The following is a 19,453-nucleotide window of genomic DNA, read 5'->3' on the forward strand; positions in this document are numbered from 1 at the left end:
TACTCAGCAGTCAGCAGCAATGAGTTAGTGAGCTAATGTCAGAGGATATATCATCTCGGAAAAAATAGAAGGAACAGAATGATTATGCGGCCATGAGCTACCTCAAGAGTTTCAGTGTTTCCTCTGAATGCCTATTGCTGGTCCACTCATCATGATTGATCCTGTGGTGTTTGGTCTGAGATCTGAGATGAGAGGCGCCATGGTCTTGGATACCAGACCTTTGGTGTAGCGACTCTGCAGTTCGCCCTCGTCGGTAGCGGCCACCTGAAGGATACGCAAGCCCGGTGCAGGTTCTGTCAGCAGCCCTTGGTCGTGGAAGGCCGTCAAGGGCGCGCACACTTGATAGGTAATAGAATACTAAGTAAAAAACGATTTTAAGCTAAACTTCAAGCTATTTGATTCACGTCTCGGGATGAATATTGTCCACAGATAATTATATTACTTTGTATGACAAAAAGGTTTCTAATATATCCTACAAAATAAACTGAGGCTGAGTTTGTGGGAGGTGAAAATTTGACTTATCAAGGTAAGCAGTTCTGATCAAATTACTCCTAGCTCGGATTCACTTTGGCAGACACTTTTCAGCTTACCAACTAATTTGGCTATATAGCCCAGTAATTTGTTGAAATCACACGACGGTTCTTCCAATCTTTGCAGAAAACACCTCTACAGAACTAATTATTACACGTGTCTTGCTCTTCAGGGAATCAGCGTCCTCGCAGACTCGTCCCTAGCCACCACAGATCCGAGCTCTCCCCTCTGTCCTCCGGGGCCACGGCGATCTCAACCGCCGCGGCGCCGCCCATACCCACGTCTGAGCCACTCAACCGGTAGCCTCGCCTCGGCCGCGGGTGAGGTGGCCATGGAGGACTACCCGGAGGAGCTGCGGACGCCGCCGCTGTCTCTCGTGTCCATCGTAGGGTGCCCAGAGTTGCACCCCTCGATCTCGGCAGCGCTCAGCTCCCCGCAGCCGCCCATGAATACCCTGGCTCTGCCGGACTTTGCCAAGGCCTCCGTCCTGGCCCGCAGCGCCAAGGCCCGCGACCCGCTCGCGCCGCCGCAGGCCCCAGCGGGAATCCTCAAGAAGGACTGGCTCCTCAAGCACCGCACCCGAGTCCCGGCCGCCGTCGCCGCGCTGTTCCGTGCCGACCAGGTCTCAGGCGACCCCGCCCAGTGGCTCCAGGCCTGCTCTGATCTCGAGAACCTCAAGTATGTTATCTGAATCTTTAGCATTGTTGATCCCAAATTTACTTTTGCATAACCATATGTTTAATTACGAGTCTTAAGATGCAAATGGATGAGTTATGAATCGTTTGGGATTTAGGAAGCATTGCTCAGTTTATCAGCAGCAGCTAGTATAACCGAAATTGGCATCAATTAATTTTCGTTCGTTTGAATTATATATAAAAAAAGTAATTTTCGTTTGTTGTTCAGGTCTGCAATTCAGGGGAAAAACACTAAATTAGTGGTGGTCCTAGTACAGGCTCAAGCTAGTGGTAAGTATGGACTACAGAGTACCTGCTTAGAGCATTTGGGATTGTCTCTTCTCTCTGTGCAATCACTAATATACAGTGTGATTATTTTTGGCTAGTTGAATGCCAATTATGGTGAAGGTTTAAGTTGCAGCCTAATTATATTGTTGCAGATGAGCTGAGTGAGGATGTAACTGTTGCCCTGAGGAAACGTGCGGAGATTGATTCTAAGCACTTGGTTGTTTTGGTTGAGCACGATGAAACAGAATGGAACAGATCTCTCAGCAAGTTTGTAACTTTTTTTCTTGTGTTGCTCTTTGTAGACCAACTGCAACCATTTTTTGTTTATGCCAATTTTCTTGGAGGTGTGCATGATAATTGCTGTAATATTCTGTATCTGTAGATTGGAGAATGTGTTTGCGGAGTTATGTTCATCATTCTATAAAGAGGAAGGGCGAAGGATAAAGGCTCGCATTGAGAAGAGGAACTTTTCTTCTGTTGAGCTGAGCATCCGCTACTGCTTCAAGGTAAGAACCACTCTGTCCTTCAATTTAGTGCTGCTAATGATTCTAGGTCCAGTGTAAAAGCATGGAAACACAAAGAACTTGTATTTGCAATCACTTGGTAATTTAATCAATGATTTTTCCAAATTACTCTGATCTATCCATTTTCTCCATTACTCTGATGCACCAGGTTGCTGTTTATGCGGAGTTCAGAAGGGATTGGCCAGAAGCATTAAAGTTCTATGAGGAAGGTGTTCGCGTTTTGCGTGAGGTATGATCATATATCCCTATCTCTATTCCTTATCAACAAGTGGCATACTGAATCACTTCTCTCAGATTCTTTTTATAAAAAAAACTAGGGCTATCATTCATCCGCAAAAAATTGTTAAACTGTTGGTCGATCCGCCACATTTCTTAAGCAGTTTCTGTTGGATTTGCACTGTCCATTGATAATGTGCTCATATTTAGATGATTGGGACTTCAATGAGGTTGCCTCCAACCCAACGCCTAGTTGAGATAAAAGCAGTTGCTGAGCAATTTCACTTTAAGATATCAACTTTGCTACTTCATGCTGGGAAAGTGGTAGAAGCAATCACATGGTTCCGTAAGCATATCAGAAGCTATGAACGGGTTGTCGGAACACCAGAAGTTGCATTTCTTCATTGGGAATGGTTTAGCAGGCAGTTCCTTGTCTTTGGTGAACTGATAGAAACAACATCTACTACTGTTCCAGATACATTGTCTCCTCGATTTGGTACTGCAGACAACGTATTGACTGAGTGGGAATTTCAGCCAGCTTACTACTATCAGGTTCATTTTACATCTTGCAGAGTACTACTACAGAGAGACAACCCATTTACTTGTTTTGCACTAATATTTGGTTTCTCATGCGTTTGCTTCTGACAGTTAGCAGCAACTTACTTGAGAGAGAAGAGGTATGCCATTGAGTGCTCGTCGTCAATGGCAAACCTTACAGCAGAAGTAAATGGAATACCTGAGTCAGTAATGCCTTCTGTGTATGTTGGCCAATATGTGCGCTTGTTTGAGCAAGGAGATACAGTTAGTGTGCTACCGTAAGTTCCTTGATACTTGTTCTCAGAAAATTATAGCATTTTTTTAAATATGAATACTTATACCTCAAACTGGTTGCAGCCTTTCTGATGCTGAATACATCAGCTATGCTTTGTCAGAAGCGGAAAGGTTCCAAGATTCTTATGAGATAATAGCATTGTTCAGAAAAGCTTATGAATCATTTCAGAGCCTTGGTGCTACAAGAATGGCTTCTGCCTGTAGTCGTGGAATGGCCATAGAATATTATGCAGCTGGGGACTTTAGCAATTCAAAACAACTTTTTGATGGTGTTGCTGTTCTGTACCGCCAAGAGGGTTGGACCACTTTGCTTTGGGAAAACCTAGGGTACTTGAGAGAGTGCTCTAGGAAACTTAATTCTCCGCAGGATTTTATCAGTTATTCCTTAGAGATGGCCGCATCACCTTTGTTTTCTGGCACTGGAGAGGAAAATCGAGAAAACAAAATTAAGAGTGGGCCTGCAGGTTCTCCTACCATTTCCAGGAGGGAAAATATACAGCAGGAAGTTATTAATGTTTTGGAAAGAAAACAGTCACCAGAAGGAAACGATGATGGATTCAATAATGCAATGGAAGAAACTACTCACCTTGATATTGATCAAATAAGTCCACTAAGAATGGTGCTTATTGCATCTGTCGCTTTTCATGATCAATCTGTAAAACCTGGTTCACCTCTGCTTGTCAGTGTGTCATTGTTATCTCATCTTCCTTCCCCAGTTGTGGTTGATCAGCTGGAGGTTCAGTTCAATCAATCTGCCTGTAACTTTGTGATACATAGTACACGAGAAGATTCTCCACCTTTAGATTCAGATTTGCATGGCCAAGTTCAAACCACTTCTCTTACACTCTTCACCAATAAATGGATGCGTTTGACCCATGAAATAAAATCAGGTACTATCAGTATATATGCTTCATTTCATTAAGCGTTTATCCACTTGCTGTGGTAGCATGCATCGTAAATTGAATCGTGCTGGTTCCCTGGCCCTGTATCTCAATATAATAGGTGAGACTAGAATCTCCATAAGGGGACCTGGATTAGCAGAAGCCACATACTTTGTTCATTTTAGCATTAGTCGATGAAAATCAGAAAGCCCACAGATATTGTTTGATTTATTTTTAATCAAAGTTATTTCTTTTGGGATCTTACTTCCCTTGTCCATGGAAGAATAAAAATCCTAAAAATCAGCAGAAATCGAGGAAAGGAAGTAATATAATGTCAATTGAATAGAAAGATCAAATCGATACTTCCTCCTAATGTAAATAGAAGTCCATCTAAGTTTGTCCTAATTCAATAAATTTATATAGACTGACAACATAAGATTGACATTACTAGATTGAGACAAGTTAAAAAAGTTTGACTTAGGACAGACCTAGATGGATTTTTGTGATAGAAGGTAGGTTATAGTCAAATGAGATATTTTCCTTGCAACTAAAAATCTAAAATAACATGCTCCGTGCCCATGGTATATTATGATTGTGTAAACAAAGGATACTCTTAGCCTGCGATGTGATGTATGCACATACTGAAATGCTAAGGTATACACCAACACTTCTGTAGTGTAGTGGTAAGCGTCCTAATTGAGAAGATACCAACCAGGGTTCAAATCCTGGTAGCAGCAAAAAAAAAAAACCTCGCTGGCAACCCATAAAACAGTGCAAGGGTGCTGGCCTGTAGCACCTGTGGTTGGTTTGTGCCCTCCTACCAGGGGGTAGTTGCATTGGTCGCTAACACAGTTAGTTGTGGTCGGCCTAGGTTACAGTGCGGCCCTATAGGGTGGACCTGGGGTTCATGGGTTTTCTCGGCCGGCTTGGCTGAGGTTTCTTCTTGGTGCAATGCTGTTGGGGCGGTCTTTCCCCTGCCGGTCGAGTTTTTTTTTATACATATAAAAATGCTAAGGTATACCTGTTGGAAGAAATCTGGTGAGAATAGGTGCTTGGCATTATTATATAAGAATGAGAAATTTGGAGGAAATAGAATCAAACCGCTAGTTATGTAGGAACTATCCATGCGATATGTTGCCTACTTATCTAGCTGTGGTAAAAATGGGGTACATCCATTTTGAGTTATATGCGGCATTCTCTAAAAAAGGATTTTCTTGTTTGTTTGGCTTTCATGGGATTCGCTTGTTTGCTCCTTTGTACTCGAATATTTGACCTGAAGCTTTCCTTGCATATGCTTTTGGTGATAGTTTTCCTACCACAAATTCTATATTGGAGCTAACAATATGGGTACATTCTGCAGGACAGAGTGGAAAGTTAGAATGTTTGTCTGTGAAGGCGACAATCAACAAACACCTAGTGATTTGCTGCCACGCTGAAAGTCCTGCTTCCATGGAAGACTTCCCATTATGGAAATTTGAGGACCAAGTGGAGACCATGCCCACAAAGGACAATGTTCTCGCATTTTCTGGGCAGAAACTTATCCAAGTTGAAGAGCCAGATGCTCAAGTTGATCTTGTTTTAAATTCTGCTGGTCCTGCATTAGTTGGAGAGATATTTATTCTACCAGTGACCATATTGTCAAAAGGGCATGCAGTTCATTCTGGTGAGCTGAAAATTAACCTTGTCGATGCCAGAGGTGGTGGTCTGTTGATGAGTCCGAGGGAAGCAGAAGAATCTGAAAGTCATCACGTCGAACTTCTTGGTGTCTCAACTGTGTCAGATGGCAAAGAGTCAAAGGAAGAGGTTGATAGCATAAGACAGATCCAGTCCTCATTTGGTGTTGTATCTGTTCCCACATTGAGTGTGGGTGATTCCTGGTCATGCAAACTAGAAATCAAATGGCATCGGGCAAAATCAGTCATGCTCTATGTTTCGCTTGGTTTCTCCTTAGGCTCAAGTGAGGAAGAAGCACTGCACCGGCTTAACGTGCATAGAAGCTTGCAAATTGAAGGGCAGATCCCCTTTTTAGTCACTCACCAGCTTTTGAGACCATTTAGGCGAGAACCCTTGTTGCTATCTGAAATCAGATCCTTAGGTGGTGAAGATCAAAGATGTTCTCTTGCTATGAATGAGTCTAATATGTTTATTGTGAATGCTAGAAATTGCACCGAGATTCCGCTACGTTTGCACTCAATGACTATTGAACCTGATGATGATGGTAAGCAGCTCTGCTCAGTGCAACAGTTAAGCGGAATTTCCAGCGAACATGTGGTTATTGCTCCTAGTGAAGAATACAAAGGAATATTTTCAGTCAATCCACGGGCTATCAATTCAAACTTCCATTTAGGTGAAATTTGCCTGAACTGGTCAAGAGATTCAAGCCTTGGTGATCAAGAGAGCCATGTTATTATGAAACAAATGTTACCTGAGGTCAGCGTTGAAGAGCCGCCGCTTGTTGTGAGCATGGAATGCCCTCCTTATGCTATCCTTGGAATCCCTTTCACCTTCTATGTTAAGATCCACAATTCAACTTCTTTGCTTCAAGAAATCAAGTACTCCCTTGTTGATTCCCAGAATTTCGTTTTTTCTGGTGCTCACAATCATGCTGCTTTCATTCTGCCGAAATCAGAGCACATTGTCAGCCATAAGCTTGTACCGCTTGGTTCCGGCTCTCAGCAGCTGCCTCGGATCACAGTAACTTCGGTGAGGTATTCTGCTGCATTGACTCCTTCAATCTCAGCAGCGACTGTCTTTGTATATCCCAGTGAGCCTAAATTCAATTTGGAAACTAGCTGTTCAACATCCGACGAGTGCGTGAGTTAAGACTTGTAGAGAACCTCAGGCTGCGCTCCTGACTCGTAGCTTGGCTCCAGGATGGAAGAGGTATGGTACTGGGAAGACCATCAGTTTTAGCTTGATGCTGAAGAGAATAGAATCAGGTTCCCATCTGCAAAAAGCGATTGGGGCCTTGCAGAAGTTTTGGCATTCTTTTGAGTTGTCGATTTTGTAGTCCTTTTGGATTAACCACATGTCTGTAACTTATGATTGCTTCATTGTTTTTGGCCCAAGGATAATACATACTACACAGGATGGGCTATTGTAAATCACCATATCCCACCAGTCAAGTGGGGAATAAACAGCCCCATGTCTCAGTACAAGGTTTAGTTATTTGTACTTAAGAAAAGGTTTAGTTCTTTGTGAGTTCTTGATGCTTGTGACTGCCTCCGTTGTTTCTGTAACCTCCTCTTGTTCAACTAGATTGTGCCTCTTCCGCTGAATCCGTCTTGCATATCGTTTTTCTTTAAATCAAAACACTGTTTCTAATTTGTCTAAAGCAACATTGTATCAGACCAATTAACACTTCATGCTCCTGCGTTGAACATCAACATGACGGGCTGCGTGCTTCATGATGGTTGCCGTGGCGGATAAAGACAACGCGTCCTCGACCAAGTTGCCGGCGCGCTCCATGCCGGAATCCTTCTCGGCGTACGGGCCTGTTTAGTTGGTGAAAAATTTCCAACAATACTCGTCACATTAAATCTTTGGACATATGCATGGAGTATTAAATACAGTTGAAAAATATAATTAATTAAATAGTCTAACTGATTAGCATGAGATGAATCTTTTAAACTTAATTAGTTCATAATTGAATATTTTTTTGTCAAATAACAACAAAATGTGCTACAGTACAAATCCAATTTTTTTCACAAACTAAACACACCCTTTAAAATATCCCCGTGTCATCGCGTCCTTCTACAAATAAGGCAGCTTTTAGTTCTTTTTTTACACAGTAGCTGTCAAATCAAGTTTTCAAACACATACATGGAGCATTAAATGCAGTTGGAAAAAATAACTAATTACACAATTTAACTAATTCATACGAGATGAATCTAATGATATTAATTAATTCATAATTGAACATTAATTGTCAAGTAACAACGAAACGTGCTACAGTAGCCAAATTCAAACTTCTTCGCCAACTAAACACCCCCTAATAAATGGCATCATCTTCTTCACCATTTTGCCTGTTCACATCACGGGCCGTTTCGTAGTGCGGCTGGGGTCTAGGGTTTAGAGCGGTGGACGCCCCCGAAAAAGTCGAGGAAAATTATTCGTTGCCCAGCCCGCTTCGCGTCTCGATAAAGACAAGAGCAGAGCCCCCTCCTCGCGCCGTTCTTTTTGGGGTTCCCCTGTCCCTGTCCCCGCCGCCGGCACGAGATGGAGGTCGCCCCCGCCGCCGCCAAGCAGAAGACGAAGAAGCACATACACCTCTTCTACTGCTCCGAATGCGAGGAGCTTGCGCTCAAGATCGCCGCCAGCTCCGACGCGATCGAGCTCCAGTCCATCAACTGGCGGTAAGCCGCCCTCCCATTCCCCCTCCCGCCTCACCGGTTTCGTGGAGCAAACTGGTTCCTCATGTTCTCGTGACGGCACCCCCGCTCCCCAGGAGCTTCGATGACGGGTTCCCGAACCTGTTCATCAACAAGGCGCACGACATCCGGGGGCAGCACGTGGCGTTCCTGGCCTCCTTCAGCTCGCCGGCGGTAATCTTCGAGCAGATCTCCGTCATCTTCGCGCTTCCCAAGCTCTTCATCGCCTCCTTCACGCTCGTGCTGCCCTTCTTCCCCACGGGCTCCTTCGAGCGCGTCGAGGAGGAGGGGGACGTCGCCACCGCCTTCACCCTCGCGCGCATCCTCTCCATGGTCCCCAAGTCGCGCGGTGGGCCGACTAGCGTCGTCATCTACGACATCCACGCGCTCCAGGAGAGGTTCTACTTCGGGGACGACGTCCTGCCATGCTTCGAGACAGGGATCCCGCTCCTGCTGCAGCGCCTCCGCCAGCTCCCGGACGCAGAAAATGTGCGTTGTGGCATCCAGGATTGTCTTCGAACATTTACCTTTTGTGCTAAAAGATTCCTATGGCAGTCCTGACCGTTGGCATGTTGTTTGCAGATTACAATCGCCTTCCCAGATGATGGGGCGTGGAAGCGGTTCCACAAGCTCTTGCAACACTTTCCAATGGTCTGTGGTTTCCTTTTCATGCTTGGATATGTCTAACTCGAGTTTCACATACCTTGTATTGTAAAGAGGGACATATATAGTCATGAAACTGCCCAATTTTTTGTTTCCTTGTCATGGATTTCATGTTAGTCTGTTTGATTGTACAGATAGTCTGTAACAAGGTTCGTGAAGGTGACAAGAGAATAGTTCGAATAAAGGAAGGAAATCCTGAAGGGCGCCATGTTGTTATTGTTGACGATTTAGTGCAATCTGGGGGAACTCTTAGAGAATGCCAGGTATGATGGATATGTTATTCAATTGCTTCTGCATGATAGTAGATGTCATTATGTCAATGCTTACAATAGCTATTTGTCTTAGTGTTTACTCAGTTTGGAAGGAGATACTGTATTACTGTGTCATATAATTGATGTGGCAGATGGGCTTAATTTTATGCCATGCTGTTTGAGTCACTCTGGCAAAAGAAACAAAATGTATTTCTTAGGCACTACAGCCAGTAAACCAACAGTTCTGAAAAATGCTAAAAGAAACATTAATGTCTTATTCTGTCAAACATGTACTATCTCACAAGTCACAAGATCCCATTTTTCACTCCTTTTGAACTCACTTTTTGTTCAGTTGATAAATCCTGAGTTTTAGTGACATTTTAGTAGGACTCTAGTGGCATACACTCCTTTTTTTCCCTCTAAACTTCATAGTCTGCTTCTTTTAGCTGCCATTGATTTTTTTTCTCCCAAATTATTTTGTGCTTTTCAGAAAGTTCTGGCTTCACATGGTGCTACAAAAGTTAGTGCTTATGTGACTCATGCTGTGTTCCCTAAGCAATCATATGAACGTTTCATGACATCTAATTCTGGTAATTGGCAGTTCATGCAAATCAGCAATTTCTAGTTTTTCAGCCATGTAGTAGACTTCTTGTTGCTTATCATTTTTGTTCCTTGCAGCTGGGCCAGGTGACCAGTTTGCTTACTTCTGGATCACGGACTCATGCCCTCACACGGTGAAAGCCATTGGGCAAAGACCTCCATTTGAGGTGCTGAGCCTTGCTGGCTCGATTGCGGATGCTCTTCAGATATGAGCTTGCACTGGTAGATGGGCTTGAATTGCCCATCAGATTGAACTTGTGCTAGGAAATGGGCTGCTCCTGTTTTACTGGACTTTAGTCCATTGCAGTTTCTGGAAAACAAATAATGTGGAGTAAGTTTACTGCAGAAAGACCAGAAGGTTCCATAAACAGCCCTGTGGTGTGATAATAAAATCAGGCGTTGGATGTTCACATCTATGTTTTTTTTAGTGTTAACTTTTCAAGGGTGTGATATAAGTCTTGAGTGCTGTATCCTTAGGAGCTTTCAGTTACTGGGCGTTGCTGTGAACAATTAGATTGGCGCAATATAACTGATCATGCGAGTCATTGCAATCAAAATCTCCTGGTTGCCCTGAAATTTACCGTTCGAGGGATGCATCGAGGAATTTGGTATGTGGGGGTAGCCTGCATAAACAGAGCTATACCCATGCTCCTGGCCCTTCCTTAAGGTATCCAAGTTTTATTGCAGAACATGCTTCTATTTTTCTGGGTGATTTAGCCGGGTGGTAAATTTTAGTCTCCTCAAACTGTGGGTTTCAACTGTAAGCTTCAGACAAGGTTCGTCTGGCATCTCGTCACAAGCCTACAGGCATTTACACCAAACTTCATGCAACGAAACAGCTGAGTCGCCTCCAAAGTTTGTACTTCCAGGCACCAAGGGTCTTACCTATAATCAGGAAAGCAGCACCAACGGACGAACCTGATTAAGATACCACACCTACAGTCCTTACAGACAAATGTCAGAAAAAGAAGGCAAAGGGAAAGTTTCTCAAGGCAGAGTACCAAACAGAACACAAGTTGCCTGGCGTCCCTCATCGGCTCATCCTCAGCAGAGCATCCCCCAAAGGGGGAAAAAAAAGACATTGGCACCCACGAATTACAAGCAGTTTTTTTCCTTCAATCCAGCTCAAATTGTCCATGTATTTACGTGTAGCACCATTCCATTATCTTCCTGTGTTGCTTCTTGAGGCTGAAAGCAAAAATGCAAGTAGTTGGCTAGAGAAAAAAAAATAGAATGTGGTACTTCCCTTTGGTGATGACTTGAGCACACGAGCAAAAGATACTTAGTCATCCTTCTAAAAAACCTCTCTGCAGCTGCTTCGCATGGTCGAACAAGTTATCTCCCAACAGGTGTGCAGAGCTGCAAGCATAAGGTACCCTTTATTCTAGTGCATTGCGCTACCTAAATCATGATGTAAACATCATAACAGATTAACATGCATATTGGAGAAGCATACCTGCAACAGCAGCTTCCTGGTAAAGCAAGGCTGCTCTTCCAAAGCTTCAGCGAGAAGAGCCATATCAGGTGTAGCGGGTTACTTGCAAGAAACATAGATGGCGAGTATAAATGCGTTCATGGATCCTAGACCTGCCATGACAACAAATAGGCAAATAGCAGCAGCCATTTGCCATGGAATCCAAGCTCCCATTGCTCTTCCTGTACCTAGCATTTGCAGCCTGTTCTGCCAACCAGCACCACGACCCCTCCGTTGTCGGATACTCGCTGGAGGATCTCGCATTGCCGAGCAAACTTCTTGACCTCTTCACATCCTGGTCGGTCAAGCACAGCAAGATCTATGCCAGCCCCAAGGAGAAGGTGAAGAGGTATAGGGTATTCAAGCAGAACCTGATGCACATTGCAGAAACGAACAAGAAGAATGGGAGCTACTGGCTAGGCCTGAATCAGTTTGCTGACATCACTCACGAAGAGTTCAAGACCAATTATCTGGGATTGAAGCCAGGATTGCCAAAAATGGGTGCACCACCACGTCCTGCAACAGCATTCAGGTATGCCAATGCGGTTAACCTGCCCTGGGCAGTGGACTGGAGGTACAAGGGAGCTGTGACACCAGTCAAGAACCAAGGAAAATGCGGTGAGTGCAGTCTCTGAACAATGCACATTGCAGAAAATCCTATCTCAGCATAATAGCAGTACCAATTCAACCGTAACATGGTGCATTTTAGGGGTGCAAATGGGTGACCCTTAGGTGCACCTCCAACCCTCTTTAGTTCAAAATTTTGTACTAGTTTTCTAAATTGAGATATGGTTTTGGAAAATTAGTATAAAATTTTGAACTAGAGAGGGTTGGAGGGGCACCTAATGGTTACCCATTGGCACCCCTAGTGCATTCTGTGCAGTAATAGAATGGTAACAAGAATACAAATGCTTGCAGGGAGTTGCTGGGCCTTCTCGACGGTGGCAGCAGTTGAAGGGATCAACCAGATCGTGACGGGCAAGCTGGTGTCGCTCTCAGAGCAGGAGCTGATGGACTGCGACACAACGTTTGATCATGGCTGCGGAGGGGGGATCATGGACTTCGCATTCGCTTTCATAATGGGGAACCAGGGCATCCACACTGAGGAGGACTACCCGTACCTCATGGAGGAGGGCTACTGCAAAGAAAAACAGGTTCGCACTCGCATAGGACACAAATCCTTCAGATGTACTAAACTGCATCGCGTGCAGTTCTAACAAAAGGTTTCTTCTTTGCTCTGGCGTGTTTAGCCTGATGCCAGAGTGGTCACGATAACTGGATTTGAGGATGTCCCGGAGAACAGCGAGATCAGCCTGCTGAAAGCGTTGGCTCATCAGCCTGTCAGTGTTGGGATAGCTGCTGGGAGCAAGGACTTCCAGTTCTACAAAGGGGTAAGCAAAATTGTTTGCCTGTATTTTCCGATGGTGTCACAGAGATATATATTTGTAAATTGTAACTTGCGTATGTCGTCTGACTGGTTGGCTGCACAGGGGGTGTTCGACGGGGCCTGCAGCGCCGAGCTTGACCACGCATTGACGGCCGTCGGATACGGCTCATCCTACGGCCAGGACTACATCGTCATGAAGAACTCGTGGGGCATGAACTGGGGAGAGCAAGGGTTCGTCAGGATAAAGAAAGGCACAGGGAAACCCGAGGGCGTCTGTGGAATCTACGCGATGGCTTCCTACCCTGTCAAAAATGCGACGCACTGGGGGGCGTAATTTTGTAACCAATCTTGTAATCCGGACGAAAGCATCGTTACTCAATTCAACCACATGTTAATCAATCGTTACTCCGTGGCGTGTCACGGGGTAGTGAAAATCCTACACATCTCTCGGAAGATCTTAATTTTAACATCGCTGGAATACTCATTTGGATCCAAAATGATTGATGGCAGGGTGATATATGATAAATAAATTATTTTGTAGGAGTTCGCATTAAAGGTCCCATGGTCTAGTGGTCAGGACATTGGACTCTGAATCCAGTAACCCGAGTTCAAATCTCGGTGGGACCTCTTTTTTTTTTGTACTTCCGCATTTGATTTTCTTTCCTTTTTTTTTCAGTGTGGCGGCTAACTAATCATTCTAGCCCGAACACGTGCTTTCTTTCCCCTGATTTTTGATGAATGATATGTGTAAATTCGCTGTTAGTGTTGTGTTGGCCGAAGGAATTCAGAGTTCAGCGTCAACAAACGTGCTGGTCCGGGTCTGGGCGTGTCCTCAACAGGTAGTCAGGCATCACGTTTGTTGACAGGTAGTCAGGCATCACGAGTAGCACGAGCGCTCGCTAGTCGCCGGCTACTTGTGCCCGGCCTTTGTTTTATGGGAAAATTCGATTCATGCCACCACAACTCCGTGAAATTGGGTTTCACGTTGAAAATCATGCCACTCAATGACATCGATTTCAACATGAAATCAAAAATCGTGAAATTGTAGTGGCATGGATCCAACTGACCCTTTATCCGGCCACACCACAACCGCAGTAGAGGCACAGAGAGAGAGAGAGAGAGAGGGCCCGGAGAAGATGCATCTGAGCGAGAACGAGGGGATCGAGGGCGTGCGGTTCGCGGTGACCGGCGGGCAGGGATTCGTGGGCGCCGCCCTCTGCCTCGAGCTGCTCCGCCGCGGCGCCAGGGAGGTCCGGTCCCTCGACCTCCGCGCCGCCTCCACCTGGTCCCAGCAGCTCCTCGATGCCGGCGTCCACATCATCCAAGGTCACTGTCTTCCCCTCACCGTCTTCAGTTCAGATCGCTGCCTGCATCACCAAATCACCCGCGGTTTTACTTTGCTCTCGCTGTGGATGTGCTCTGCGAATGTAGTGGTTGCAGAATTTACTGTGTCGTGGTTTGCTGGATTGGAAGAGCTTACTTCACGCGACTTACCGTGTCGTGAGTTGCAGAATTAGATTGCTCTTAGAAGCAAGACGCTTGAGAGTGCTATTACTGTGCCCGTACCACTTGATTTATATGTGTGTATCTAAGTAGGTAGTGCCTCTTGCATAGTTGTTTCTGGATATAGTTACAGTGGCACTAGCACTATCAATCATCACGTCTTGCCTGCAGTCAGTCTCAATTTTTTGCGTTTGATGCAATTGGTTTCCCACATTGTTTTGAGCACTCTTGGTTAAAAATTTTATGGTTTGTGGGATGAATCATCAGTTTCTTCGGTCCTTGTTTTGCAGCGGACATTAGAAAGAAGGATGATGTGGGGAGGGCTTTACACGGAGTGGACTGTGTTTTCCACCTTGCTTCTTATGGCATGTCCGGAAAGGAAATGGTGCAGGCTGGTAGAGCTGACGAGGTTAATATAAACGGGACCTGCAATGTACTCGACGCTTGCCATGAGCATGGTGTCAGAAGGCTTGTGTATGTAAGCACGTACAATGTGGTATTTGGGGGAAAGCCTATTGTCAATGGAAATGAGGCGTTGCCTTATTTTCCAATTGAAGATCATGTTGATGCTTATGGGCGTAGCAAATCAGTTGCTGAACAGTTGGTGCTGAAGAGTAATGGGCGGCCAGCTAAGTAAGTTTTCTCTTCTCCTTTGCTACACTTCAATGCCGTGTACACACTACACAGTAAGCTAACTTCAATATCCTTCTCAAAATAGATATACCCAAATACATGCAAGCAAGGTTGTAAAACCGATAAACCTGTATATAGATCATGGAAATAATTAATTTATAACAATGGATTCACCATCAAAGTACTTCCGTATCATTATAATTTTGATATTCTTTTGAGGGTGAACAATTGCAAAAAATGGCAAAATGTGTTTATTTTGTTGAAGATCATGTTGGCGTCCATAACGACAATTAGAAATAAAGAAATATTTTATGCTATCTTTGCACAATTCCTTATATTGTGTCATCTTTTTTTAAAAAAAACTTGTGATCTTATTTGGTGAAATCTTACAGGCATGATAAAAGTACTCGTCTTTATACATGTGCAATTCGCCCTGCTGCTATATATGGGCCAGGTGAAGAGCGTCATCTTCCAAGAATCCTGCGCCTTGCAAAGTTGGGGTTGGCATTCTTCAGTATTGGGGGTCCAGATGTCAAGACAGATTGGGTTTATATAGATAATCTAATTCTTGCTCTGATATTGGCAAGCATGGGACTTTTAGATGACATTCCTGACAGGACGGGAACCCCTGTAGCAGCTGGTCAGGCATATTTCATCTGTGATGGTAATTGTTGTTAGCCTTTGTGATGTTGTTAATTTTTACTTAGTAACACTCATGCTGTCGTGCAGGTGCCAATCTTTGTCGGGTTTTTTTCCCCCGTCTACTCAAACTGACAATTTTATTGTTACTTGAGTTTGGGAAAAAAAATTGTGAGCTAATCTAGTAGGAAGACATCCGTGGTTTTTTGGTATTGATTTTTTGCAATATTCCCATCACTAGCGATATATTTTCAATGGATCAACTACATACATCCAAAAAAAAATTATATCGCTAGTTCTCTCTTATTCTGAACACTAAAAGTTTGAAGTTTAACGTTTTACATAGTTAAACAGAAGCATTTTTTTTACATAATCCCAAGATTCCATTACTTGAATAACAGAATTATTTGCAATACAAGAACACACTGTTCTGAGAGTTATGTTTATGCCCAGCAATTTCTGAACCTTTGAACAAGTATCCCCTGAAAATTTGTTGGCTATGATCGAGCACGGTGATTATATATGCAGTTGTACATATCATTGCCTTATTGAGCTATAACTGTTTTGCAGGATCACCATGCAACACTTTTGAATTTATCATCAGCCCCCTATTTCGAAGTTTAGGTTATGCAGTTCCTCGAGTGACGCTGGATACCTCTGCTGTCCTTGCCATTTCAAGAATATTTTTATTTATATCTACACTGTTCTATCCATGGCTTGATAGTAAATGGATGCCTCAGCCTCTTATTCTTCCTGCTGAAGTGTATAAGGTCAGAGTGTCAGACTCATTGTCATGTTCAATTTTGTCTTCTCTTTTGTGTTGCCAGTTTACCTAATCCAGTATAATTTGAAATAAATATAAATGGTGAGACGCAAGTACAACAGTCATGCCAATTTCATCTTTAGTTTTAAAAAGCAGTCCTTTTCAAGGTGTCTCTCTCTACTGAATTGCTAGTACTTGGCTACCAGACTAGCAAATATACTCTTTGATGTTGGACAATTTTTTTTTTTGAAAATTATGTTGGACAAAAATTAAGATAATAGTCCCATGACCCAAGGATATGTAAAAAATATATCTGATTTTGCTTGCTAATTGACAGGTTGGTGTTACACACTACTTTTCATTCTTGAAAGCTAGAAATGAACTTGGCTATGTACCTATGGTGAGCCCTCGGGAAGGCCTGGCTGCAACTATCTCGTATTGGCAAGAGCAGAAGAGAAGGGAACTAGATGGCCCGACTATATTTACTTGGTTAGCTGTTACAATTGGGATGCTTGCTATATTCTGTGCTGCTTGCCTTCCACCCGCCGGCCCGTTGAAATGGGTGCTTGACATCCATTTATTTGTATTTCGCTCATTATTGGTGATTCGGCTAGTCTTTGCGGCAGCAGTTGCAGCGCATTTTGGTGAAGCCGTTTATGCCTGGTTCTTGGCGAAAAAGGTTGATCCAAGGAATGCTGCAGGGTGGTTTTGGCAAACCTTTGCTCTAGGGTTCTTTTCTCTGCGGTATCTGCTCAAGAGAGTGAGAGGGTAAATTGTTTCACATACAAATTGTAATTTGTAACTCTGTAACAGTGATTGCCAGATTCATGCTTGTTACTTTCTTTGGATTATTCATGCTTGCTACTGAGGACATGTACCGTCGAGGGGCGGCGGTGAGAGCCCGTGTGCGGACATCGTACATGGGGACGGTGCGCCATGGATTGTTCTTTGTCCCCATGAACATGATCTTGGTGCCAAAGGCCGCGAATTGACCAGAGCGCCCGTGCGGAGCCTCGAGGCGGAAGACCGCCGGTGGCAAGCGCTGCTCTGCCGTGCCGTCTTCTGTTTCGTCGGAATCAAAGCCCGACGACAAGTCAACCTTGCGGATGCTGTATCCCAGTCCCCAATCATTGAGGACAAGGTAAAGATGCTTCCGCTGCTTAGGGGGTTTGGCTGAACGGCCGCCACCACGCTCGTCGGCCGGCCGCTTCGGCATCTCTGTTCTTGCCCTAGATGATAATTCTCTCTTCGCAATTATTGGGTCTACCCTCGTCAACTCCTTATTACCTGATCCTCTCCGTCCCGTCCACGCTTCTTTTATTGAAGATTTGAGCACTGCAATTTGTATCAAACACAAACTCAATAAAAGAAGGGGAGGCGGCAGTGGGAGGCGAGAAAATTGTAAAAATGGAACTTATGTTAAGATATCCCTTTAATTAAGGGATAATTATGGGCTCATACCAAAACTACCCCTGAAGGGTCATGGCTATAAATAGGACTTGTATATGATCAATAATAAAAGAGAACAAGTTCCATCTACAATCTGTCTACTCTGTGTCAATCTTGTGTGCTGTTTGGAAGGGATACGGGTGATCTTCTGCATCTTCCTCACGCCTCATCTGCTGTGGGAGGGAAAGGAGAAGGATCGAGGATCCGCAACAGCGCCGTAACTTAACACATCATCAGCACGCTCTACCACTTCTCATCAACGACGGTGATGGCTTCGATCAACAAGACGGAGTTCAAGGTTCTTGAGCTGAACGGCAAGAACTATCAGACTTGGGCACTTGATTGTGAGTTCCACCTGGAAGCTATGCAACTGACTGCTACGATCGCTAGGCCTGCTGCCGGTGTCCCTGCTCCGCCACCTTATGAGAGGGCAAAAGCTTGCATCTTCCTGAGGCATCACATTCATCCAGACCTGAAGATGGAGTATCTGGAGGTGAAAGACCCTCAGGTGCTGTGGTTGAAGCTTCAGGAGCGCTTCGGCAAGCAGAAGTCAGTGCTCCTCCCACAAGCTAGGCGTGAATGGGGCCAACTCCGTTTTCTTGATTTCAAGTCCGTTGAGGCATATAACGCTGCAATTCACCGTATCGTGGCTCAGCTTCGCTTCTGTGGCCAAGTTGTCACTGAGCTCGGGATGATTGAGAAGACTCTCGAGACTTTCCACCCCACCAACATGGTACTCCAGCAGCAGTATCGCAATAACAAGTACATGAAGTACTGTGATCTCATCAATGTGTTGCTCACTGCGGAGGCTCATAATGAGCTATTGATGAAGAACTTCAACATGCGCCCCGCTGGGACACAGGCACCGCCTGAAGCACATGCCAGTTTCCGCAATAACAAGGGCAAAGGTCCTTTCAAAAACAAGGGCGCTAAGAATCATGGTCATCATGGACCAAAAGGGGGAAAGTTTAAGAAGCATATGCATGGAGGCCAGAAGTCCAATGGCAATAGCAAGGGCAAATCCCCGCAGGATTCCAAAGGCAATGCAAACGGGGCGAAGCACTCAAAAGAGGGTTGTTTTCGCTGTGGATCAAAGAAACATTGGTCTCGCACATGCACTGCTGAACCACACTTGATTGAGCTGTATCAAGAGTGGAAGAAACGCCAAAACCCGGAGGCACATTTTGTCCAGGCGGCAATAGATGCCAATACAGGATTACACCTCCGGGAGCCATGGGATCCTCCTCAACAGATTGATACAGCAGCTATGGATGTTGATCCTAGTGCTGTGAGAGATGCCACGGCTGGAGGGGAAGATGCCCATATGGGCGATGATGACTACGACCTCGAGGATGAGGATCTCCTTGATGTGTAGTAGCTCATGCAGTTATCGGTCTTTTGCTTTGAAACAATTATTTATTAGCCCGTGTGTTTTATTCCTAGTGGAACAGTTAGTGATCGTCATGTAATAAATGCTCCTGCTGAGCAACTTCATTATTTTATTAGATTGAACATTCGGCATCAATGTTTTGGTTACTAGTATTATTTTAATTGGTTTTTCTCTTGTTCTATTACGTGAGTGTTTTATTCATTATGTATGATGAATTAAATTAGAGCTACCTTTAATAGAACAAGAGCTGGACTTTCCATGATGGAGGTAGACGAAGAACATTGCCTAATTGATAGCGCTGCCACAAATACGATACTTCGAGAGACAAAATATTTTCAGACACTGCAGAAAAAGACTGAAAATATTACCACGATTGCCGGCAGCAA

At 44.4% G+C, this 19,453-nt stretch overlaps 5 protein-coding genes and 1 non-coding gene across 6 annotated transcripts; all 6 read left to right on the top strand.

Moving 5' to 3' along the window:
• The first annotated feature begins 707 nt into the window (after nt 1–707).
• On the top strand, nt 708–7,154 carry LOC120657017 (trafficking protein particle complex subunit 11-like). Its single transcript, XM_039935264.1, has 9 exons — nt 708–1,209; nt 1,435–1,496; nt 1,646–1,760; nt 1,876–1,999; nt 2,166–2,246; nt 2,444–2,785; nt 2,882–3,048; nt 3,128–3,954; nt 5,306–7,154. The coding sequence occupies exons 1-9, from the start codon at nt 863–865 to the stop codon at nt 6,766–6,768; spliced, it is 3,528 nt and encodes a 1,175-aa protein (XP_039791198.1). The 5' UTR covers nt 708–862; the 3' UTR covers nt 6,769–7,154.
• An 822-nt stretch (nt 7,155–7,976) lies between these two features.
• On the top strand, nt 7,977–10,245 carry LOC120657020 (ribose-phosphate pyrophosphokinase 4-like). Its single transcript, XM_039935267.1, has 6 exons — nt 7,977–8,300; nt 8,393–8,804; nt 8,898–8,966; nt 9,113–9,241; nt 9,720–9,819; nt 9,908–10,245. The coding sequence occupies exons 1-6, from the start codon at nt 8,164–8,166 to the stop codon at nt 10,039–10,041; spliced, it is 981 nt and encodes a 326-aa protein (XP_039791201.1). The 5' UTR covers nt 7,977–8,163; the 3' UTR covers nt 10,042–10,245.
• A 290-nt stretch (nt 10,246–10,535) lies between these two features.
• On the top strand, nt 10,536–13,187 carry LOC120657019 (cysteine protease XCP1-like). The gene is made up of 4 exons (XM_039935266.1): nt 10,536–11,921; nt 12,222–12,457; nt 12,554–12,694; nt 12,794–13,187. Exons 1-4 carry the CDS (start codon nt 11,459–11,461, stop codon nt 13,022–13,024), a joined length of 1,071 nt encoding a protein of 356 aa, XP_039791200.1. The 5' UTR covers nt 10,536–11,458; the 3' UTR covers nt 13,025–13,187.
• A 58-nt stretch (nt 13,188–13,245) lies between these two features.
• TRNAQ-CUG lies at nt 13,246–13,317 on the top strand. Its single transcript has one exon. It is a non-coding gene; the product is annotated as a tRNA-Gln (tRNA).
• A 175-nt stretch (nt 13,318–13,492) lies between these two features.
• Nucleotides 13,493–17,065, top strand: LOC120657018 (short-chain dehydrogenase/reductase family 42E member 1-like). The gene is made up of 6 exons (XM_039935265.1): nt 13,493–13,621; nt 13,760–14,016; nt 14,484–14,826; nt 15,219–15,490; nt 16,036–16,235; nt 16,566–17,065. The coding sequence occupies exons 2-6, from the start codon at nt 13,827–13,829 to the stop codon at nt 16,998–17,000; spliced, it is 1,440 nt and encodes a 479-aa protein (XP_039791199.1). The 5' UTR covers nt 13,493–13,621; nt 13,760–13,826; the 3' UTR covers nt 17,001–17,065.
• Nucleotides 17,066–17,945: 880 nt separating this feature from the next.
• LOC120653722 lies at nt 17,946–19,052 on the top strand. Its single transcript, XM_039931403.1, has one exon. It carries the CDS (start codon nt 17,946–17,948, stop codon nt 19,050–19,052), a length of 1,107 nt encoding a protein of 368 aa, XP_039787337.1.
• The last annotated feature ends 401 nt before the right edge of the window (nt 19,053–19,453 follow it).

The sequence above is a fragment of the Panicum virgatum genome, chromosome 1N (assembly GCF_016808335.1).
Source record: "Panicum virgatum strain AP13 chromosome 1N, P.virgatum_v5, whole genome shotgun sequence".
Lineage (NCBI taxonomy): Eukaryota > Viridiplantae > Streptophyta > Magnoliopsida > Poales > Poaceae > Panicum > Panicum virgatum.

What these genes read in the sequence shown, in the direction of transcription:
- LOC120657017 (XM_039935264.1), top strand. Translation starts at nt 863, where the DNA reads ATGGAGGACTACCCGGAGGAGCTGCGGACGCCGCCGCTGTCTCTCGTG. An exon ending in TGGAACAGATCTCTCAGCAA is followed by an intron (nt 1,761 to 1,875) that starts GTTTGTAACTTT and finishes CTGTATCTGTAG; the next exon opens with ATTGGAGAATGTGTTTGCGG. An exon ending in GACCCATGAAATAAAATCAG is followed by an intron (nt 3,955 to 5,305) that starts GTACTATCAGTA and finishes TACATTCTGCAG; the next exon opens with GACAGAGTGGAAAGTTAGAA.
- LOC120653722 (XM_039931403.1), top strand. Translation starts at nt 17,946, where the DNA reads ATGGCTTCGATCAACAAGACGGAGTTCAAGGTTCTTGAGCTGAACGGC.
- LOC120657019 (XM_039935266.1), top strand. Translation starts at nt 11,459, where the DNA reads ATGGAATCCAAGCTCCCATTGCTCTTCCTGTACCTAGCATTTGCAGCC. An exon ending in CAAGAACCAAGGAAAATGCG is followed by an intron (nt 11,922 to 12,221) that starts GTGAGTGCAGTC and finishes AAATGCTTGCAG; the next exon opens with GGAGTTGCTGGGCCTTCTCG. An exon ending in ACTTCCAGTTCTACAAAGGG is followed by an intron (nt 12,695 to 12,793) that starts GTAAGCAAAATT and finishes TTGGCTGCACAG; the next exon opens with GGGGTGTTCGACGGGGCCTG.
- LOC120657020 (XM_039935267.1), top strand. Translation starts at nt 8,164, where the DNA reads ATGGAGGTCGCCCCCGCCGCCGCCAAGCAGAAGACGAAGAAGCACATA. An exon ending in CTCCAGTCCATCAACTGGCG is followed by an intron (nt 8,301 to 8,392) that starts GTAAGCCGCCCT and finishes CCCGCTCCCCAG; the next exon opens with GAGCTTCGATGACGGGTTCC. An exon ending in TCTTGCAACACTTTCCAATG is followed by an intron (nt 8,967 to 9,112) that starts GTCTGTGGTTTC and finishes TTGATTGTACAG; the next exon opens with ATAGTCTGTAACAAGGTTCG.
- LOC120657018 (XM_039935265.1), top strand. Translation starts at nt 13,827, where the DNA reads ATGCATCTGAGCGAGAACGAGGGGATCGAGGGCGTGCGGTTCGCGGTG. An exon ending in CGGCGTCCACATCATCCAAG is followed by an intron (nt 14,017 to 14,483) that starts GTCACTGTCTTC and finishes CTTGTTTTGCAG; the next exon opens with CGGACATTAGAAAGAAGGAT. An exon ending in TTCCTGCTGAAGTGTATAAG is followed by an intron (nt 16,236 to 16,565) that starts GTCAGAGTGTCA and finishes GCTAATTGACAG; the next exon opens with GTTGGTGTTACACACTACTT.